Genomic DNA, 18381 nt, shown 5'->3' with positions numbered 1-18381 from the left:
CTGTCACATATTTCCCTACCTCAATGACTGGCTGCACAAGGGCCGGTCCCATCAAGAAGTACAGATAGCAGTGACCACTCTACTAGATCTGGGCCAGTTCTGGCGACTCCAAGTCAATCCAGGAAAGCCTGCTATAACACCTACATGGACTATAGAATTTATTGGAGCAGCCCTGGACTCAACCATGGCCAAAACATACTTACCACTGTACAGGTTTCTAGCCTTGAGGGACCTCAAGGCCCAAATCCACCGCAGCCCTCACACTCATTGCCAACACATCTTTTCTGGGTTGGGGAGCACATCTGGATGATCACATAGCCCAAGGCTTGTGGATCCCGCAGGAGTCCACACTCCATATTGTAGGCATGGCTTGACATGAGTAATTGGACATAAGGGGAGGCCTCATTTTGTGGGAGTCAAGAACAGGGAGGTAAATAGATCAGCAGGCTGAAAACAGAATGTCTGTGCTAATTAAGGTCAGGGGGAACACCCAGGAAACCGTTTACAATGGACAAGAGAACAGTAGATCAGATAAGTCAGGAATGTAAAGATGAGATAGAGAGAAAAATCGTACATGGACAGTGCATTGACAGAGCATGCTATACAGGGATTGGTTTCTACAAAGTAACTAAGCCAACCACAAAAACATGTGGTACAATGGATAGTCAATGTGATGTGTAAATGTGTATAAAGGAAGAGGGGTTTCTGTGTAACTTTAGATGTGTGGTATACCCTATAATCACCCCCATGTGTGAATCTGATTGACTCAGTGTAGCTTCATTGTATGCCTAATGAAGGAAGCTGAGTGATGAGACTGGAGTTGGACTGAATTCTTGGAGAACCAAATGGAAGAGGTCTCAAAGAAACCCCAACACATATCAACCTGCTAGAGCTACGGGCTGTCAGCAAGGGATGCAGATGCTTCCTACCCATCATTCAGTCTACTCACATCCAGATCAGGTCAGACATGACTGATGTTTACTATATAAACAAGCAGGGAAGAGCAAGGTCCCCACCACCATGCAGGATGTGATCCACCTATTGAACTGGTGCATCTAGCACAACATCACCCTTTCAGCAGTACATATTGCAGGAGTTATGAATTCCCTGGCAGACAAGCTCAGTAAGAATTTCAACAAGGACCACTCTTCAAGGATTCTCATCCTGGATCCTTTTTGCCACCCAAGAAAATAAATGCTGAGCTTATGCTCTCACTCCAGCCACGGTCAGGACTCCAGAGGGGATGCCTTCCTATATCCATGGTCAGAACCATTATTGTATGCCTTCCCTCCTGTCCCCCTAATGCCTCCAGAAGATCCAGAACACAGTAATTCTAATAGCATATGGTGGCCTGGCCAATTTTGGTTCACCCTGGACCTGCACCTGGCCTCTCCCACATCCTGGGGTGCCATAAACATTACCTCTCTCCAGAAGAGTCAGAATATCCCTGTTGAACTATCTCCTCTCCCTAAAGACCCTGGGATTTTGAGCAGTTCACAGAGAGTGCATCTTATAACTATCAATGCACTTCACCCTCCTAGAGAGAGCTATTTTGTTTTCACTCACCCTGTGACAGCCTGATTCCTTATAGGCATTGTCAGAACTTTCCTTCCAGTATCTCAACCTACATCTCCTGAAATCTGAACTTAGAACAAGCAGCACTTCTGAGGCCACCCTTGGCTTCCAGCTCTTTCCTGTATTTATTGATGAAGGTGACCTTCTTGACAGCAGTTACTTCAGCTAGGAGGGTAGGTGAATTTTGTGCCCTCAAGGTAGATCTGCTGTCACAGAGACTACATCCTAAGTCTCAAGGTCCCATCAGACTTCCATTTGAATCAAACTATTTATACACCCTGAAACCTCACAACACTAGAGATGGCAGGAGATTACTCTCTGTAGATGTTCGAAGGGCCCTTGCTTTTGACTTGGATCAGACAAAACCAGTTCAAAGACCTCCTCAGCTGTTCATTTTATTTGCTGAGAGACTGAAGGGTGATGCCATCTCTTCTCGGAGACTCTCGAAGTGGGTCTTGGGCTGAATCCTCCTAGGTTATCAGCTTGCAGAAACTCCTCTGTGTGGCATCAAATCTCACTCAACTAGAGCGCAAGCTGCCTCATGGCATCACTGCAAGGTGTCCTTCTTTATGAAATCTGCAGAGCAGCTACTTGGAGTTCAGTCCAAACATTAACCAGGCACTGTGCACTGACTGAAAAATTAGCAGATGATGCATTCTTTTGTTACCCGGCGTCCTTTCAATCCAAAGCTTTTGGTAACTTTTACTCTGTGCGAGGTGGTGTCAGGAAATGAAACAGGGGAGACACAGCCATCCAACCAATAGATGGCTGGCACAAACAGGACAACACAAGAGTGCTTTCACTTAAAGCTAAACTTTACTTAGTCTCAAGCAGTTACACACGTCCGCAACAGGTTAGTAAAACACCCTCAACCCTCGATAATTACTGAAGCTGAGTGTGGCTCTCAAGTGACACGGCGATAGGCTTCCATTGGCCAAACTTCCATCTGCTGGTGGGGACTGCAAGATATATCCAGAGGGAGAGTCCAGAAGAGTCCAACTACCTCAAACTTTTCCCCCTTATTTATACATTAGTAATACAATGACATGTCCCTTAAAGAAAACTTGTTAAGCAAGCAGTTTCAGTGGTCAAGCAAGAGGTTTCCTTCTGATTATTGATTAACCAGGTGTGGGTTTTTCCCAGAGTTTGCAGCCTTGCGGCCCTAATAGACATTCCTGAGGGCACATCCTGCGCTTTTAAAATGCATGTATTAGCAACTTCAACACAATTCTTATCAGGAAGGACGCGGGGTCAAGCTGCCCTTTCTGTGTCACCCAAAACCCCCTTCCCTCCTCCCTTGGTTAAGCTGAGGCTGCTGCATGGCCAATTTACTGCCTGCTGACTTGGCTGCTTTTAGCAATAAGCAATAGTGGTTTCAGGCACTTTACTGGTTTGCTGAAATCTCCCCATACACTTTGGTTCAGCAGTGCTGCCAACTGTGGTGCCAGATTTCTTCTCAAATCCTGCTCTTAAATATGAACTGCTTTGGAATTGCCCATAGTGAACACCCATAGGGACCAGCACTGGAAGAAGAAAGGGAAGTTACTTACCTAATAGTAACTGGAGTTCTTCAAAATGTGTGGTCCCTATAGGTATTCAAAACCCAACCTCTTTCCCCCATTCTTTGGATCCTCACGTGATTCGTGGCAGAGTAGGAACTGAGGCAGTCTCTGCCACCACTTGTGCCCTCAGTTCACAATCCGAGGAGGTGTGGTGTGCAGGTGTGTACCAATGGACACTGCTATTGAATAATATCTAGTCCCAGGCACACACAGTGCATGAATACCTATAGAGAATATTGATCTGGACCACTTATCTCAACAAACTCGTTGCTATAATTCCCTTTTCTCAAGTAGGCTGGTCGCAGTCCATATAGGGGTTTAAACGTAACAAACATCTTGAATTTTATGTGGAAGTGAAAACTACAAGTAGTGAGGACAGGTGTGATATGCTCATAGCAGGCTTCCCCAGTTAGGACACAGAGCAACATTCTACACTGGCTGACGTTTCCAAGGGAAGCCATAGGCACAATGTATTGCAGTAATCCAGCCTTTTGGTGGCAAAGACATAGATGACCGTAGCATAGGCTCTTGGTTAGGCATAGATGGAAAAGACCTCTATCTGAGAATCCAGGAACAGGGGTAGAGCTAGTAAAGCGTTGAAACTGCATGAAAACTATTTTGGCAAAGGGCAAACTCCCTCAATAGAGCCAGAAGACACAGGCCCCAGGTCCTTCTCTAGGTGCTTCCTCTTTTCAGCTGCTATCACTTTTGTCCTGTTCAAGCTGAGTTACACCCAATACATTTCAATGGACTTCTGCCCATTTCCACTGGCAGAGAATTTGGCCCTAAACCTTATTCTAACTGACCAATAACTATATATGTGTGCCATATAGACATTTTATACACATCCACACACTCGAGTTTGTTAATTATTCTTGAATCTGAGAAAGGAAAATTGTTTTGTCTGAGTCAGAGCCACGAGTGACCTAGATGCTCTCTTTCAAGGCCTGAATGCTACAAATTTTGTATTGACTGTCAGCAAGACATAAGCTATCACCACCATTAACATATTTACATGAACATTTAAATGTCTGTATGCTCCAACTCCTAGTGCCAAAGCACCAATTTCAGTAGGGACCATGTCACTTTGGGTTTGTCTCTGTGATTTTGGCTTTGTTATAAATGGGAGAGCCCTGGATAAGGAAAACAATCTTCTTCTTGTCGTCTTCTTTCAACCTTCTGTCAACCAACATTTTTCTTCTACATATCAATACAGGACTTTGTAGTTACATGTGTGTTCTAGGGCAGCAAAATTGTAAGGTCCTTGCAGCTCTTTCCTTGCCCTCAGACATCCACTGTAGTTTCACCCTACAGGGCAAAATTCTGTGCCAACTCACATAAGCACAGAAATTGGATGATTGGTACAAAGTGATGTAAATTCCAGTGATGTGGAATTCTGTAGTAGTGCAAAAGTTAACTCTACTGAGATGCCTAGTTAGCAGAAAGGGGCTGTAGCAGAAGAAGGGGTCCTGCCAGGCCTTAACCTAAAAGCGACCAGGAAGCCATAATCAAGAGCCAATAGTCAACATGGCCAAGGAACAATTTATCATAGAATAAGGGGAATAATTTTTGTGGGAGCTCTTTGCGAGAGTATTGTTGGAGCAACATTGTCTCTCTCAATATTCGAGGGCAGACAGGTATGTAGAAGCAATTCTTGAGGGTCATTATGGCTTTTCTTTACCACTTGTAATCAGAAATATCACTCAGAAGAGAAGAGAAAGGAACAGTGAGGGGTCACAAATGTGTCGGCAGCCCACCTGGAAGAAGATATCACTATCTCTGCTCTGCACTTTTTAGGCCTTGTAATAAGGAAACTGATCAAGAGGAAAAAATAACTAATTGCTCCAGAAATTCAAAATACACAAGTGCACAAGTTATTATTTTAAAATTCTGCTGTTGTGCAGCAGAGCTAGATCAAAGCATTTAATCTGTAATAATGCATATGCATCATTTAACAATAGGCAAAGAAACGGGCGAATTCATTAACAAAAAGTTAAGTCTTTAAAATGAACACCCTGTCAGTTAATCTGTTGTTAAAAAGGCTTGATAATCCGAATATTCAAGAGTAGCAATGAAGAGCTAATCTTGTGCTGCCAGTTTAAATCAAAGCAGTTTCCTGTTTCATTCTTCTCCAGGTTAAAGCCAAGTCAAGAGTACTTTCAGTTATTTCACTCTGACTTTTAAATTGTTGGAAGGGATGCAGCATCATGCTGACACCCAGATACAGTAGTTTCCCCTGGTGTGTAGGTAAGAGTGGTTCAGAACTCTGCTAACAGGCATTGCATCCACTTTAAACTCTGATATGTCTGCTGTGAAGAGAAACAGTGCCTGGGTGAAACCAATTAAAGCTTCTGTCACTGGATTAACAATATAAAAGTGCTTAGTCCTGTCTAGAAGGTCCTGAACCCATCAAAACTCTGGAACATACATTTAAAAAACCTCAAACTAATCTGTAATAGAAACAAAGAAAATGTTCATTGCAGAGTTTTGTATTGCAAGAGTATGTTATGAAAGCTCGTTTTTTAGGAACTAACTAATACTGTTGTACTGGTTGATTTGGTGATGCGGGTGTATATTGGCAGAGGCAGACAAACTTTCCCATTCCAGTTTAAATGTCATTAAAGGAAACAAAAACAAACAGCAATGTAATTAATTACACAGTTGTGCCTCTAAATGCAAATAGTTATGAAATGAGGTGTCTGGATGGCAAATTTTGGCATAAATAGAATAGAAATGCAAATTGTCTGGCTTTTTGCACCCAGCACAATTTATAAGGGGTTGCAAAGGTGGCTTTATACCACTGTCAGTCATGTCACTATTACATACTGGGCCAGTCCCCAGTGTAATATAGAAAGCAGCCTGAACTCAGAGCCTCAAGGGGCCATTCTAACAGCCTGGGCTCAACAACACAGATGGCCACATGGCCTGACACCCTGCCCTCTGACGTTGTCCTCTACACGGGGACCGTGTTTTTAGGTGGAGTTGCACAGGGGTAAATGACAGCAGAATTTGTCCAGTTACATGTGTTTGTTTTCAGTGTTTCAGCATGTTTTTTCTTCTTATCATGTTTTGATACATTTTCTATAAATTCTTCAATTTAGGCACCCAGATTTTTTATATGGAGGATGTCCTAAAATTTGCTAACTGTTGCTACCCCAAAACATTGGAAATGAGATCATTTAAACTTACTGTTTTAGATTTGTGTGATGAAGCTGTACTCTGGGCCTGATCTAACTTCCATTGAAGTCAATGGAAAATTGGATTAAGCCTATGTGTAGATTTTGAGATGCTTTGTTGTTTCTTTTTTTTCCGTACTTTTATGGGTTTTGTATTTTTCCCCCCCACGACAGTATATTTTGTGCACTAAGATCCACTTAGATCTAGCTCTTTGTGTAATGCAAGTTTAGAGTTACCTCCCAGTCACAAAGCTTCACGCTGGTCTAAAATACTCATAGACTTTAAGGTCAGAAGGGACCATCATGATCATCTTAATTAAATGAAGTGTCCTTGTTTCCATAGATGTGGTTACTAACATATCTGAATTAACATAATGAGCATAATAAATTAATATGATGAGACTAGTGGACTGTAGTTAACTTCTGGGATGTTTATCAGTGTTTAAATTCCCTTTAAATTACCATTAAAGATGATGTATATTGTATACTGCCATGTAATGCTGTAATTTAGCTGTGTTTTATTTAAAGGAGCTTTTTATTCTCCTCAAATTTATTGTGAGGTGGAGTAAATTAGGAAATGTTAAAAAGCAGTATGATGTCCAAGACAAGGAGCTTAGGTGTAAATTTTACATTAAATTATTGCACGCTTTTGCCCTTTTTGAGGATGTAAGTGTGTAAACGTGTGGGGGAGGGTATATGCGTACACACACACATCTCTATCTCTCCAGATAGAGAGATGGAGATAGAGATATATATAAAATCATCCATTGTCAAAGGAATGATATGCATGTTTCTCACTGGTATTGAATGGAGATGTTTCTAGCCTCCCAGGTCCTGAACTGGCAATTCAGAACAGTTTGATTGCCTGCTTGATTGTTTGCGAGATAACTGTAAGATTGGCAGTGACAGGGTAATTTACTGAAGATTGCAATGTCAGACTATATCCAAGGGGGCTTGCTGGCATAAAGATGTGATTCTCATGACTGACAGGCCACTGGGAGATTGGTGTGCCAATTTAAAGTTCACGGTGTCGTCAAAAGTGTTCGGCTGCAGCAGCCCATAATCATGCTGCATGATGAGGTCATTATAGACATAACATATGCTCACATATAATAACAGGCATAGCAAAAATGTGCACTGGCTTGAGCAGGTAAATGTAAATTTGTAGACGGGAGTAATTTATATCCTGTGTTTTGCTTCTGCTATTTCAGATGTGTTGATAGGATTCTCTTGACTGACAGTCGCCTGAATAAAAGCACTGAGCAAACTAAACAGTAGAGAATTTTAAGTTCATGGTTGTGAAGGTGTCACAAACCCAGAAAGAGCAGGATGCTGAGGAAGAAAGGCTTAAAGCTTAATAGGAAAACTGTCTTGAGTTATTATCTGAACCAAATGATGTCCTCACATTGATTATATAAAGTGGGTGGTAAATGGACTGCAGGAAAAAAAAATTCCCAGCTCCAGGATAGAAGGGGCTCCAAGATGAATGGGGCTCCTAATGTGAACAGGCCGCTGACCTTAAAGAAATCTATATCTCTAACAACAAGGGAGTTCATCTAACTTAAGAAGTTTCCATAGATGCTTAATGAAAACACTGCCAACGTACCTCAGCAGTTTTATTTTTAAATCAGAAGCAGTCATTTTGATTGCAGTTGCCATCACTCAATTCAAGCACTATCCATGGGACATAAGATGCTAATTGCAAAATTCAGAGAGCTCTGAATAGGACCCCTCTACTCCTGATACAGTCCGTTTTTTTGTATATCAAAAATTTCGTAAAAGATAAAAGATTTGGGGATATTCATTCTGTCTTACTATAAGGAAATAAGTATGTGGTCTTAACTCACCCAATGGTATGACTGTGGACTACATTATTCAGTATGTATCCAAGCCATTCATTACTTCCTACGGTGATGTCCAGATTTCTAATATGAGGGAGAATTTCTGAAATTAAAGTAGTCTACCCGAAATTTTACAGGCTTAAATGTATTCCAAATTGAGTGTCTAGTTTCCATAATTTTACATCAGTAAATAAATGCAACTTTTTCATTTGTTTGCTAAAAGGAAGATATTTTAAAACAATTGGACATTAATAGCTAAATTACACTGGAACGCCAATAAAATTACACATTTCAATTAGGTTAGTTATACCAAATGAAAAGGGTAATACGTAAAATTATGTTACAATGTATTTTAAACGTAGGGCCAACTTTGACTCAGCAGGCTAATATGCATGGTTGGGAACTGTCTCCCAGTTGAAGGTTCCATTCTAATTTCTGCTGCTGCTAAATAGATTAGAATTTTCTTAAGGGCAGGTGAGATGGATGACATAGTATAGAGCTTGCTGACTGAACTCAACAACAGTATGATTGAGCCCTTCTTATCCAAGCACATTGTTGCCTAACAGTTCAAATTTGTGGAGAAAGGGGAAGGAGAGAATTGAATGTTTGAAGGGAAGCATCCCAACTGCAGCCCCATCCCCATTTTTTCATAAATTGGCAAAATAGGCAGAGAATATAATTTTTCTTTTAATTGGGTCATGAAAATATTCCCAATTTGCGCTCTCCTCCAAAAAAATAAGTAAAACCCACAGCAGACCCTCCAACAAGCAAAAGTGAAAACCCGGCAACACAAAGGGTCAGTAAATAATAAATAATGGAGATATCCCATCTCCTAGAACTGGAAGGGACCTTGAAAGGTCATCGAGTCCAGCCCCCTGCCTTCATTAGCAGGACCAAGTACTGATTTTGCCCCAGATCCCCAAGTGGCCCCCTCAAGGATTGAACTCACAACCCTGGGTTTAGTAGGCCAATGCTCAAACCACTGAGCTATCCCTCCCCCCTCTTCAGTAAAGAATTCCCTGGATCCTCTGTCCTTTGTTCAGTCCGACTGTTCTAAGCCGCTATGAGGCCTCAAAGAAGTTGCGTAGCTTCACTGGCCCTGACTCTCCTCTCGCTTACACTAGTGTAGGTAAGCAGTTAACCCAGGAGTGGGCAAACTACAGCCTGTGGGCCGGATTCGGCCCACCAGCCATTTTAATCTGGCCCTCGAGCTCCTGCTGGGGAGTGGGGTCTGCGGCTTGCCCCGCTCTGGCACTCCAGCCGGGGAGCAGGGTCGGGGGCTGCTCCACGCAGCTCCCGGAAGCCGCAGCATGGCCCCGCTCCGGCTCCTATGTGTAGAGGCAGCCGGGGGCTCCACTCTGCACGCTGCCCCCTGTCCCAAGCACTGCCCCTGCAGCTCCCATTGGCTAGGATCTGCAGCCAATGGTAACTGCAGGGGCAGCGCCTGAGGACGGGGCAGCGCATAGGAGCCACCTGGCCGCGGCTCCGCATAGGAGCTGGAGGAGGGACATGGCCACTGCTTCCGGGAGCCGCTTGAGGTAAGCGCTGCCCGGAGCCTGCACCCCACAGCCTCTCCCCATACCCAACCCCCCTGCCCCAGTCCTGATCCCCTTCCCACCCTCCGAACCAGGGCCGGCTCCAGGGTTTTGGCCGCCCCAAGCAGCCAAAAAAAAAAAAAAAAAAAAAGCCGCGATCGCGATTTGCGGCGGCAATTCGGCGGAAGGTCCTTCGCTCCGAGCAGGAGTGAGGGACCGTCCGCCGAATTGCCGCCGAATAGCTGGACCTGCCGCCTCTCTCCAGAGTGGCCGCCCCAAGCACCTCCTTGCCAAGCTGGCCCTGCTCTGAACCCCTCGATCCCAGCCCAAATCCCTCATTCCCAGCCCCACCCCAGAGCCTGCACTCCCTGCCGGAGCCCTCACCGCCCCTTTGCACCCTACTCCCCCACCTGGAGCTCCCTCCCGCACCTTGAACTCCTCATTTCTGGCCCCACCCTAGAGCCCACATCCACAACCAGAGCCCACACCCCCTCCCGCACCCCAATCCCAATTTTGTGAGTATTCATGGCCAGTCATTCAATTTCTATTCCCAGATGTGGCCCTCAGGCCAAAAATTTGCCCACCCCGAGTTAACCTCATCAAAATCAATGGAGTTGATTGAGAAAGGTATCTCAGCCTCAGCTTTCCCATCTATATAATGAGTACAATGACTTTAACCCCACCTCACTGAGCTGTTGCAAGGATTAAGCAGTTAAAATTTGTCCAGTGCTTTGAAGATGTGCACTAAGTATTATTTGGTAGCACAGTACAGCTGGCTGAACTTTGATGTTCCACCTTTTCAGATGGCCTCACTGACTGCCTGGATCCAGATTGCTGTCTCCAGTCTACGTGTCAGAATAGCCTGCTGTGCCGTGGTTCACGTGATCCTCTTGACATCATACAACAGAGCCACTCTGGTTCTCCAACTGTGAAGTCATTCTATGATCGAATCAAGCTCTTAGTGGGGAAGGACAGCACTCACATAATTCCAGGAGAAAATCCCTTCAACAGCAGGTAGCAGCCATAAATATTTCATTACATCAGCCTGGATACACTGCATGGAAACATCCCTCCTAGAGATTTTATTCATGTTTTAACGTGAAATGGTGCTTTCAGCAGCTATATCTGTTTCTGTCTCAGGGAACAATCCTACTGTGGGCATTCTGTCACAATTTATTAATATTGCCTTTATTTCATAACATTACACTTTGCGTTCTATCACCCTGGCAGAGTCTAACACTAAGTTCTCTATACTGAGAAGGAGTAGCCTGAAATTTTAACTCATGAGAACTCTAGGATTTACATTGAGGGAGGAAATGGATACTAGTTTTCAATTAACAGGACAGTTGTCTTTTGTGTGGTATGAATAAGACAAATATTGAAACACAACTTTGGAATAATTAAGTAAGATTTTTTTAAAGCTAAATTACGGTAAATTAGATATCTTTGTTTTGGTTTATCATTTATTCATTATATAAATCCATTTTACTTTTAGCTGACCCACTATAACACCATCATATCAGATCAGTTTTCCTCTTTCTTTTAAGCTCTGGGCCTGCTCTGCATTATTTCCTAATTCTTTATTTATAAATAATCTAAAAGCCAATTCATCATTCATTTATATGTGATGCCCCGTAAGATTAAAAAAACTGTTTTCCTATTTACAGATATTATTCAAATGTGTCTGCATTTTAGCCCTTCATAGGGAAACTTTAAGAAATTGATGAATACATTCATTATGTTCATATCTTCCCAGTCAAAGCTGAAGAGGGAGCTGCATCTGGTCTTGTGCCTAATGCACGGCACTGGGTATCAGTGAACTGGATTTTCATTCCTGATTCTTCAATAGACTTCCTGGGTGACCTTGGGCAAGTCATAAATGTATCTGTACCTCAGTTTCTTCATCTGTAAAGTAGAGATAATATTTCCCTATGTACCAAACAAAGCATTGTTATATCCATGTGCTGCTCAGATACTACAGCAATGGGTGACATAGAAAACCCTAGCAATTAATAAGTGTCCTGTCTGAAAAATGAAAAATATTTCTGTAAATTTAATGTTTGTTGACATTAACTGACCAACTCTGTAAATAAGACTAAAAATTGCCTTTTGCTTTACTGGTGCATAAGGAAAAAAACAGGCCAAGAGCAGAAACAAATCAGCTAATGCACCAAGCTATGCGACGTATCCAGAAGGGATATGGTAAATTCAGTGGCTGAACTGACAAAAGAGCCCAGGTGTTGTGACTCTCAATCCCATGTCTTATCCACTGAGCCATGGTGCCTCATACAAAGTGTAAGTGCAGCTATCCTGTCCACAGGCCAAAAGTTAAGTTTAACCAGAACTTCCATTGACATCAGTAGAAATGGCATAACTTCAGTCAGGGTCAGACTTTTAAAATATAAAATTGAAATAGGTATTTATCCTTTCTCTTTGCTTTTACGGTTTAGAATATCTAGTTGTATTTTGTTTCACAATTACACGGTGACACAATCTGACAAATTGGAGGAGGGTTAAAGTTAATGCTAAAAATCTATCCCAAAAGCTTTACCACTTTAACTCTCCTCACACATTATGTCTCAGTAGTGCAGGAGCCTGTGGTCAGTCTCCCATGTTACAAACTGTACGTCTTGCAAAGTCTAAGCCCAGGAAGTCTGAAATTTCATTCTTGGCTTACCTTCACTATCAATTCATATTTGTTCAAGTCAGGAAAATTAAATTTGGGCTTGTGTGCATAAATTTTAGTGAAAGGACAAGGGGTTAATAATTATAAAAACAATTCCTACTCAACAATAAAAATAGTAAAAAAAAAAATCACAAGCTAAAAAGCAACCAATGTATTGTTCTCCAAGCTTCTAACTTAGAAATAGCTCAATGTACATTTGTGGATATGGGTTGGGATTTTCAAAAGTGCCCAAGGGAGGTAGGTGCCCAATTTTGATTGAATTTGGGTGCCTAAGTCAGTGAGGCTCCTTTGAAAATCCCAGGCTTGGTTTAAAAATGTTGCTGCAAGTCACCTAAGATTAAATTTTCAAAAGTAAAAATCAATGGGACTTAACTTACTCAGGACCAGATTTTCAAAGGTATTTAGGAACCTTAAGATGATGATAGGCACTTAGTGAGATTTTCAAAAGAAGCTAAACAGGTTCGGCATGTAACTCTCATTGATAGTCAATCTGCTTTGGTCTTTTGAAAATCCCACTAGGTGCCTATCTTCATCTTAGAAACCTAAATACCTTTGAAAATCTGCCCCTACAGGCACATCTACACTGGAATAAAAGACCTGAGGTACGGCCGCAGCTAGTCCAGGTCAGCTGACTTGGGTTTGCGGGGTCTGGGCTGCGGGGCTAAAAATTGTTGTGTAGAGATTTGGGCTTGGACTGGAGTACTGAGCTCTGGGGCCCACCCCACTCATGGGGTCCCAAAGCTAGGGCTCCAGCCTGAGCCCAAACATCTACACCACTATTTTACAGCCCCCAAGTCCGAGCCCTGCAAGCCTCAGTGAGCTGACCCAGGCCAGTCACAGGTATTTAATTGCTGCTTAGTCCCTAAGTGAATAAGTCTCTTTTGAAAATAGGACTTAGGCTCTTAAATCACTTAGGCCTGGATCCACTAAGGGACTTAGGCACTGAGATGCTGAGCATCATGATGCCTATCTTTTAGGTGCCTAGAAAATCACAGGAACAGCACTGCAATCCACAAACCTGAGTTAGGCATGTAGGCCACCGATACAATGAATGGGGAGAGATAGGTGCCTTAGAATGCAATCCACAAAAGCCAGCATGCTAGGCAGCTCTCCACCCAAGATAGCCAATAGGCAATGTGGATGAGAGAGTTGTATGCCAAGCCCTTCCCACTCATAGAGATGGGCATCCAAGCCTGGGCTGCAGGGAGGTGCCAGTCTCTCATAGCAGTCCATGACTGGGAGAAGATAAGTGCTCTTCTGCTTAACTTGCATGTGGAGCATCTTATTGGAGGATGAGGAACAGAAGCTCCCTTATAACCTCTAACCCAATGGTTAGGGTACTCCCCTGGGACGTGGGACACTCCCAATTCCAGTCCCTCTTCTGCCTGAGGGGGAGAAGGGATTTGAACAGGGATCAGCCACCTCTCAGGTGAGTGCCCAAACCACTGACTCTCGAGTCATTCTAACTCTTTCTGACCCAATTAATAAAATAATTAATGGAAGTGGAACAACTTGAATTGGAGAGATTGAGGGAGACCCACCTCAGAATATCCCATAGCCCACTGGCTAGGGCTCTCAACTGAGAGATTGCCCATCCTTGTTCAAATCCCTTCCCCTCATCAGGCAGAGGCAGGACCTGAACGAGTGGTCTCCCACATCCTGGGTGAGGATCCTAAAGGTTATCAGAGAGGTCGACATCCTCCTCCTCCTTCCCCTTAGCTGTTTTGTGTAGATCTAAGCAACCTCTGAGCCCTCCTACTGGATTGGGCCTCACGTGCAACTCAGGCAGCTGACTGACTGCCTTCCCCCAGTTGGTGAATCACTCTGAGGCGTAGGCAGAGGAAAGGTGCCTAGTGAGGCAGCAGAGCACATGCCAAGAGCCTCCCAGGGAACTTTTACTGCAAAAACATAGGTGTCGAGTGAGTTTAGGCACCTTTGACTGTAGGTGGCAGCTGAGCAGGGAGGTTGTGGATTGCAACGGTGCCTGAAAATGGGGCTTAGGTGTCTGAGTACCTTTGTGGATCTGTGCTTTAGGCACTTTTGAAAATGTTACCCCAGACTGGTATCGCAGATGCCAAATTATGGACAGAAGCAAATGGTTGTGTTCAAGCCCGAAATGCTGAAACTGGGGGTTTAAAGTGCCGACATAGCCTTCAGAGAAATGCTGTCAAGGGGTTAGGCCCCAAATTTTTGCATACATTAAAGCTGTCTTAATCTTTGGAGGGAAGTCCCATGAATTATAATGATCTCTCTCCTCCTGAGCTCTTTGTGCCACTCCATTGCAAAGAAATGGAGGAGAAGAAGAGAGAAGAAATAGGCACTACAATCCTACAAAATATCTTTTGCTCCGCCTGTTGACTCTGCAGGAGCAACTAATAATCAATAACATAATTCCCCAAACGATGCTTACCTCATTGCTCATTCTGGTACACAGACAAAGATGTGGTGGTCTGAAGCTGTTGAACAAAAACGACCCATGTTAATTTGTACTGCATTCACATTTGACTTCTATTATGTGAAAAAAGGAAGAAAATTGTTTGAGGAATATAATTATTTTCATGCTTAAGAGGCAATAGCCCACAAAACAGATTTAAAATAAATTCAAATGGCATCAATGGAAAATCACTATAATTTACTTGTTAGCTTGTCTTATCTGTGGTATTATTATTATTGCAGGTGAATAATCATAAATAGAAATGAACCTATATCATGCCTTTCTGATATTTTTGTTTGTAAATTTACTGTACATTAAAGGCATGTGTGAAGAATCTGAAGTAACAGACTTGTTAAAAATTACATGTGATGCAAGCTATTTTTCTACAACATTTTAAAAGCATGATTGATATATTTAATAAAATAATTTGAGAAAAAACAGTAATGTGAAGATACTTGGCTTGTTCCAAAGTATTCCCAATTATATGGTCTGCAACATGCATGGATTTCTATTGAGGTCAATATCATGTTACAATACGATGATTTCAAAAATTAATATTTGACCTAGAAAGTCAAGAAATTTTGGTGTGGTAATCATTAAAAAGCAAATAGAAAGGGTTATTTTCATGAACTGGTTATGTTTTTCTGATATCAAGAGAATATTACAATGTGCGTGGAATAAAAGAAAAATGAGAACTCGTTTGTTTAATAGCCAGTGGAGTGCACTTAGAAATTCACATTAGAGCATTTTAAACATTTCAAAGTTCATAAAAAGGTCTAAAAATAATCTTTGGTATTGCTAATAAAGATAGATGTGCTCTCAGGTCTGCATCCCTTCAGTAACTGATCTATAAGGAATAACATAAAGCAGTATACCTATCCCAAGATTCAAGTGAATTTTGACAAGTTTTGGCAAAAAAGCAGGTCAGTTTAATCCCCTAGTCTTAAAACTGGGACTCAGTCCAAGAACCTTAGGTGTCAAGAATCTGTGTCTGCCAAATTACCTAAAGTCTGTTAAGGCCGCCGAGCAGCTGCAGACCTGCCAGTACGGGGTCAATTCAGAAATGAAGCTTTTCATTATCTGCTTTCTCTGTGTAGCTGCAAATTGAAGCTGGTGGAAAATGTTGAAAATGCTTCATGGTAAAATGAAAAGTTTTCAGTTTGGGCTGAATAGTGAAATCTCTGCTCAGTTTTTACTTATTCCTTTCTCAAAACAAACTCCCAATTGTTTTCCTACTGGCTGAGTGAAAACAAGGTATTGGAGATCAGGATTCAGGGCAAGGTTTGCAGATGTCAGACACTTACAACTTGGATGAGGTTACACAAACCTTAATTTGGAAAATTAGTTGTGAAAACTACAGATATCCCCTCCCCACCTCTGTTCTTTTTGGAGTGATTATAGGAGTTGACTGTGAGAGCTTAGTACCATAGGAAGGGGGAAAAAACTGACAGGGAAGGTAGAATAGCTCTGTACAATTCTAGTGATCTCATAGTCAGACAATATGACAAAGTTCAAAAGTTGGGAGAACATTCTCAAATGAAAAATAAACTGTCAGAAAGCAAACGGACCTCGTTAATTTTTCACTGACACTGGTGTGAATGGTAAGTAGCTCCATTGAAATCAGTGGGATTGTACCAACGTAAAACCAGTGGAACTGAGAGGTAAATCTGACACACAGAACCAAAGTGGCAAAGATATTTAGGCTCCTAAAGATGTAGATAAGCACCTATTGAGACTCTCTGAAGCACCTAAGGAGATTGTTAGTTTTGATTTAAATGGGAATTTAGTGCCTAAACTGCTTAGGTGCTTTTGGAAAACCCACAAGGCTCCTATCTGCATGTTTAGGTGCTGAAATACTTTTGAAAATATGGCCCTAAGTGCCAAAGTCTTTTTTGAAAATGGGACCTAGGCTCTTTTGAAAATGGGATGTAGGCATTTAGGCACTTCTGAAAATGTATCCAAAAATCTTTTATTGCTAGAATGACCTTCCAAGCTCTTACTTCAATGAGTCATGTGGCGTTCCTTTTCTATACATCGAAGTGCTACCAGACCTGGAGGAATGGTTCAATAATCACAGCTCACCCACCCACATAAAGACATTCATCTCTATTCAGCAAATATAGGCCTCTCTATATGGATTAAATATGAATTTATTTGAATACATATTGATCTGAGTTGTGTGTGTGTGTTTGTATATATATATATATATATATATATATATATATACACACACACTCAACTCAGATCAATATGTATTCAAATAAATAAATAAATAAATATATGGGCAATATTCTGAGTTGTGTTGGTGTAAATCCAAAGTAAATCGGATTTACACTGGAGTAAATGAGATCAGATTAGTGTCCCTAGTCTGTTTATAAACACCACAACCCTTGTTTTCATAGCTAACATTAATTGTGTTTCTTTTTCAGTCTTGTGTCTCTTATAAGAGGCCAAGTAGTGACTACAGATGGGACTCCACTCGTTGGAGTCAATGTGTCATTTGTCAAGTATCCAAAGTACGGCTACACAATCACTCGTCAGGATGGCACGTAAGTGTAGTTATTTCATTCTGCACCTACTTAGTATGTAATATCTGTGCAGATTAACAGATGGTGCTATCTAGTGGAACCATGTGGTATCATGCATAGAATTCCTACTGGGCCAAACAGCTATCAAGTAAACACAAAAGTAATTTTTCACATAGCATTTGAATACTAACGGAAAGTAAATATGAAAAGGCTGACTTTTGATAATAACGTGTTAGCAGTCAGACTTCCTTTCAAATAAATTGCCCTATATCTATGAAAACATTTGTGGACTACTGCAATATCCAGCTGAGACCAGAAATATTTCATTTTAAAATGCAAGGCAGGCCAGCACACTGTTGGGAAAAAAGTATCATTATAGAACAGTATATTTTGTTAAAAGTTCCCTTCTGCCTCTGTCTTTCCTTTTTTGAAGATCAACTATCTTTAGAGTTTCTTTAGGGTAGAACATAATCAAAAGATTCTAATTGAATATACTTAGACAATTCCCCGCTGTGCGAAGAACTGCTTTTTTCCCTCTTGTATCATCTGATTTGAAATGCACACCAGTTCAGCTCAAACAAAAATGAAAGTGTCATGGTTTATCTAATTTATTGGACATGGCACTAAAACAAAACATCTATGGAAAATGCATTGTAAATATTTGCAGTTTTATGTGTATCTATAGTCCAAAAAACTTTGAATTGGAATAATTGACATGAATCAACACAGGGGATACGTGAATTTTCATACAGTCCAGTGTATTACTATATTATCACACCAGTGTAATGCTATTGAAATCAGTAGCATTACTCTGGTGTAACACTGGAGTAACTCAATTGTGAATCAGGCCCTGTTATGTTATTGTTTTACATTATTCCATGTACTGGTAATTCAGTTCATTGCATTGCCAAGAGACAAAATAATACATGAAAAATTAACCATTTTCTAGCTCTCTTGCAAAAGAGATCTGTGAGTATTTTATTTATTGAGGCCAGATTTCCAAGGGCTAATGGGCATGCACATTTACATGTGCAAATCATATTT

At 41.7% G+C, this 18381-nt stretch overlaps 1 protein-coding gene across 12 annotated transcripts in view; it reads left to right on the top strand.

The window, feature by feature from the left end:
* Positions 1-18381, top strand: part of TENM2 (teneurin transmembrane protein 2) — an 812220-nt gene that overhangs the window by 748222 nt on the left and 45617 nt on the right. For all 12 annotated transcript variants that reach the window (XM_065409745.1, XM_065409744.1, XM_065409743.1 and 9 more), the window contains 2 exons: positions 10493-10703; positions 17239-17358. In XM_065409745.1, the coding sequence (XP_065265817.1) occupies positions 10493-10703; positions 17239-17358 (331 nt within the window). The remainder of the gene's footprint in view (positions 1-10492; positions 10704-17238; positions 17359-18381) is intronic.

The sequence above is a fragment of the Emys orbicularis genome, chromosome 8 (genome assembly GCF_028017835.1).
Source record: "Emys orbicularis isolate rEmyOrb1 chromosome 8, rEmyOrb1.hap1, whole genome shotgun sequence".
In the NCBI taxonomy this organism is placed as follows: Eukaryota; Metazoa; Chordata; order Testudines; family Emydidae; genus Emys; species Emys orbicularis.
This window is presented reverse-complemented; position numbering and strand designations above follow the sequence as displayed.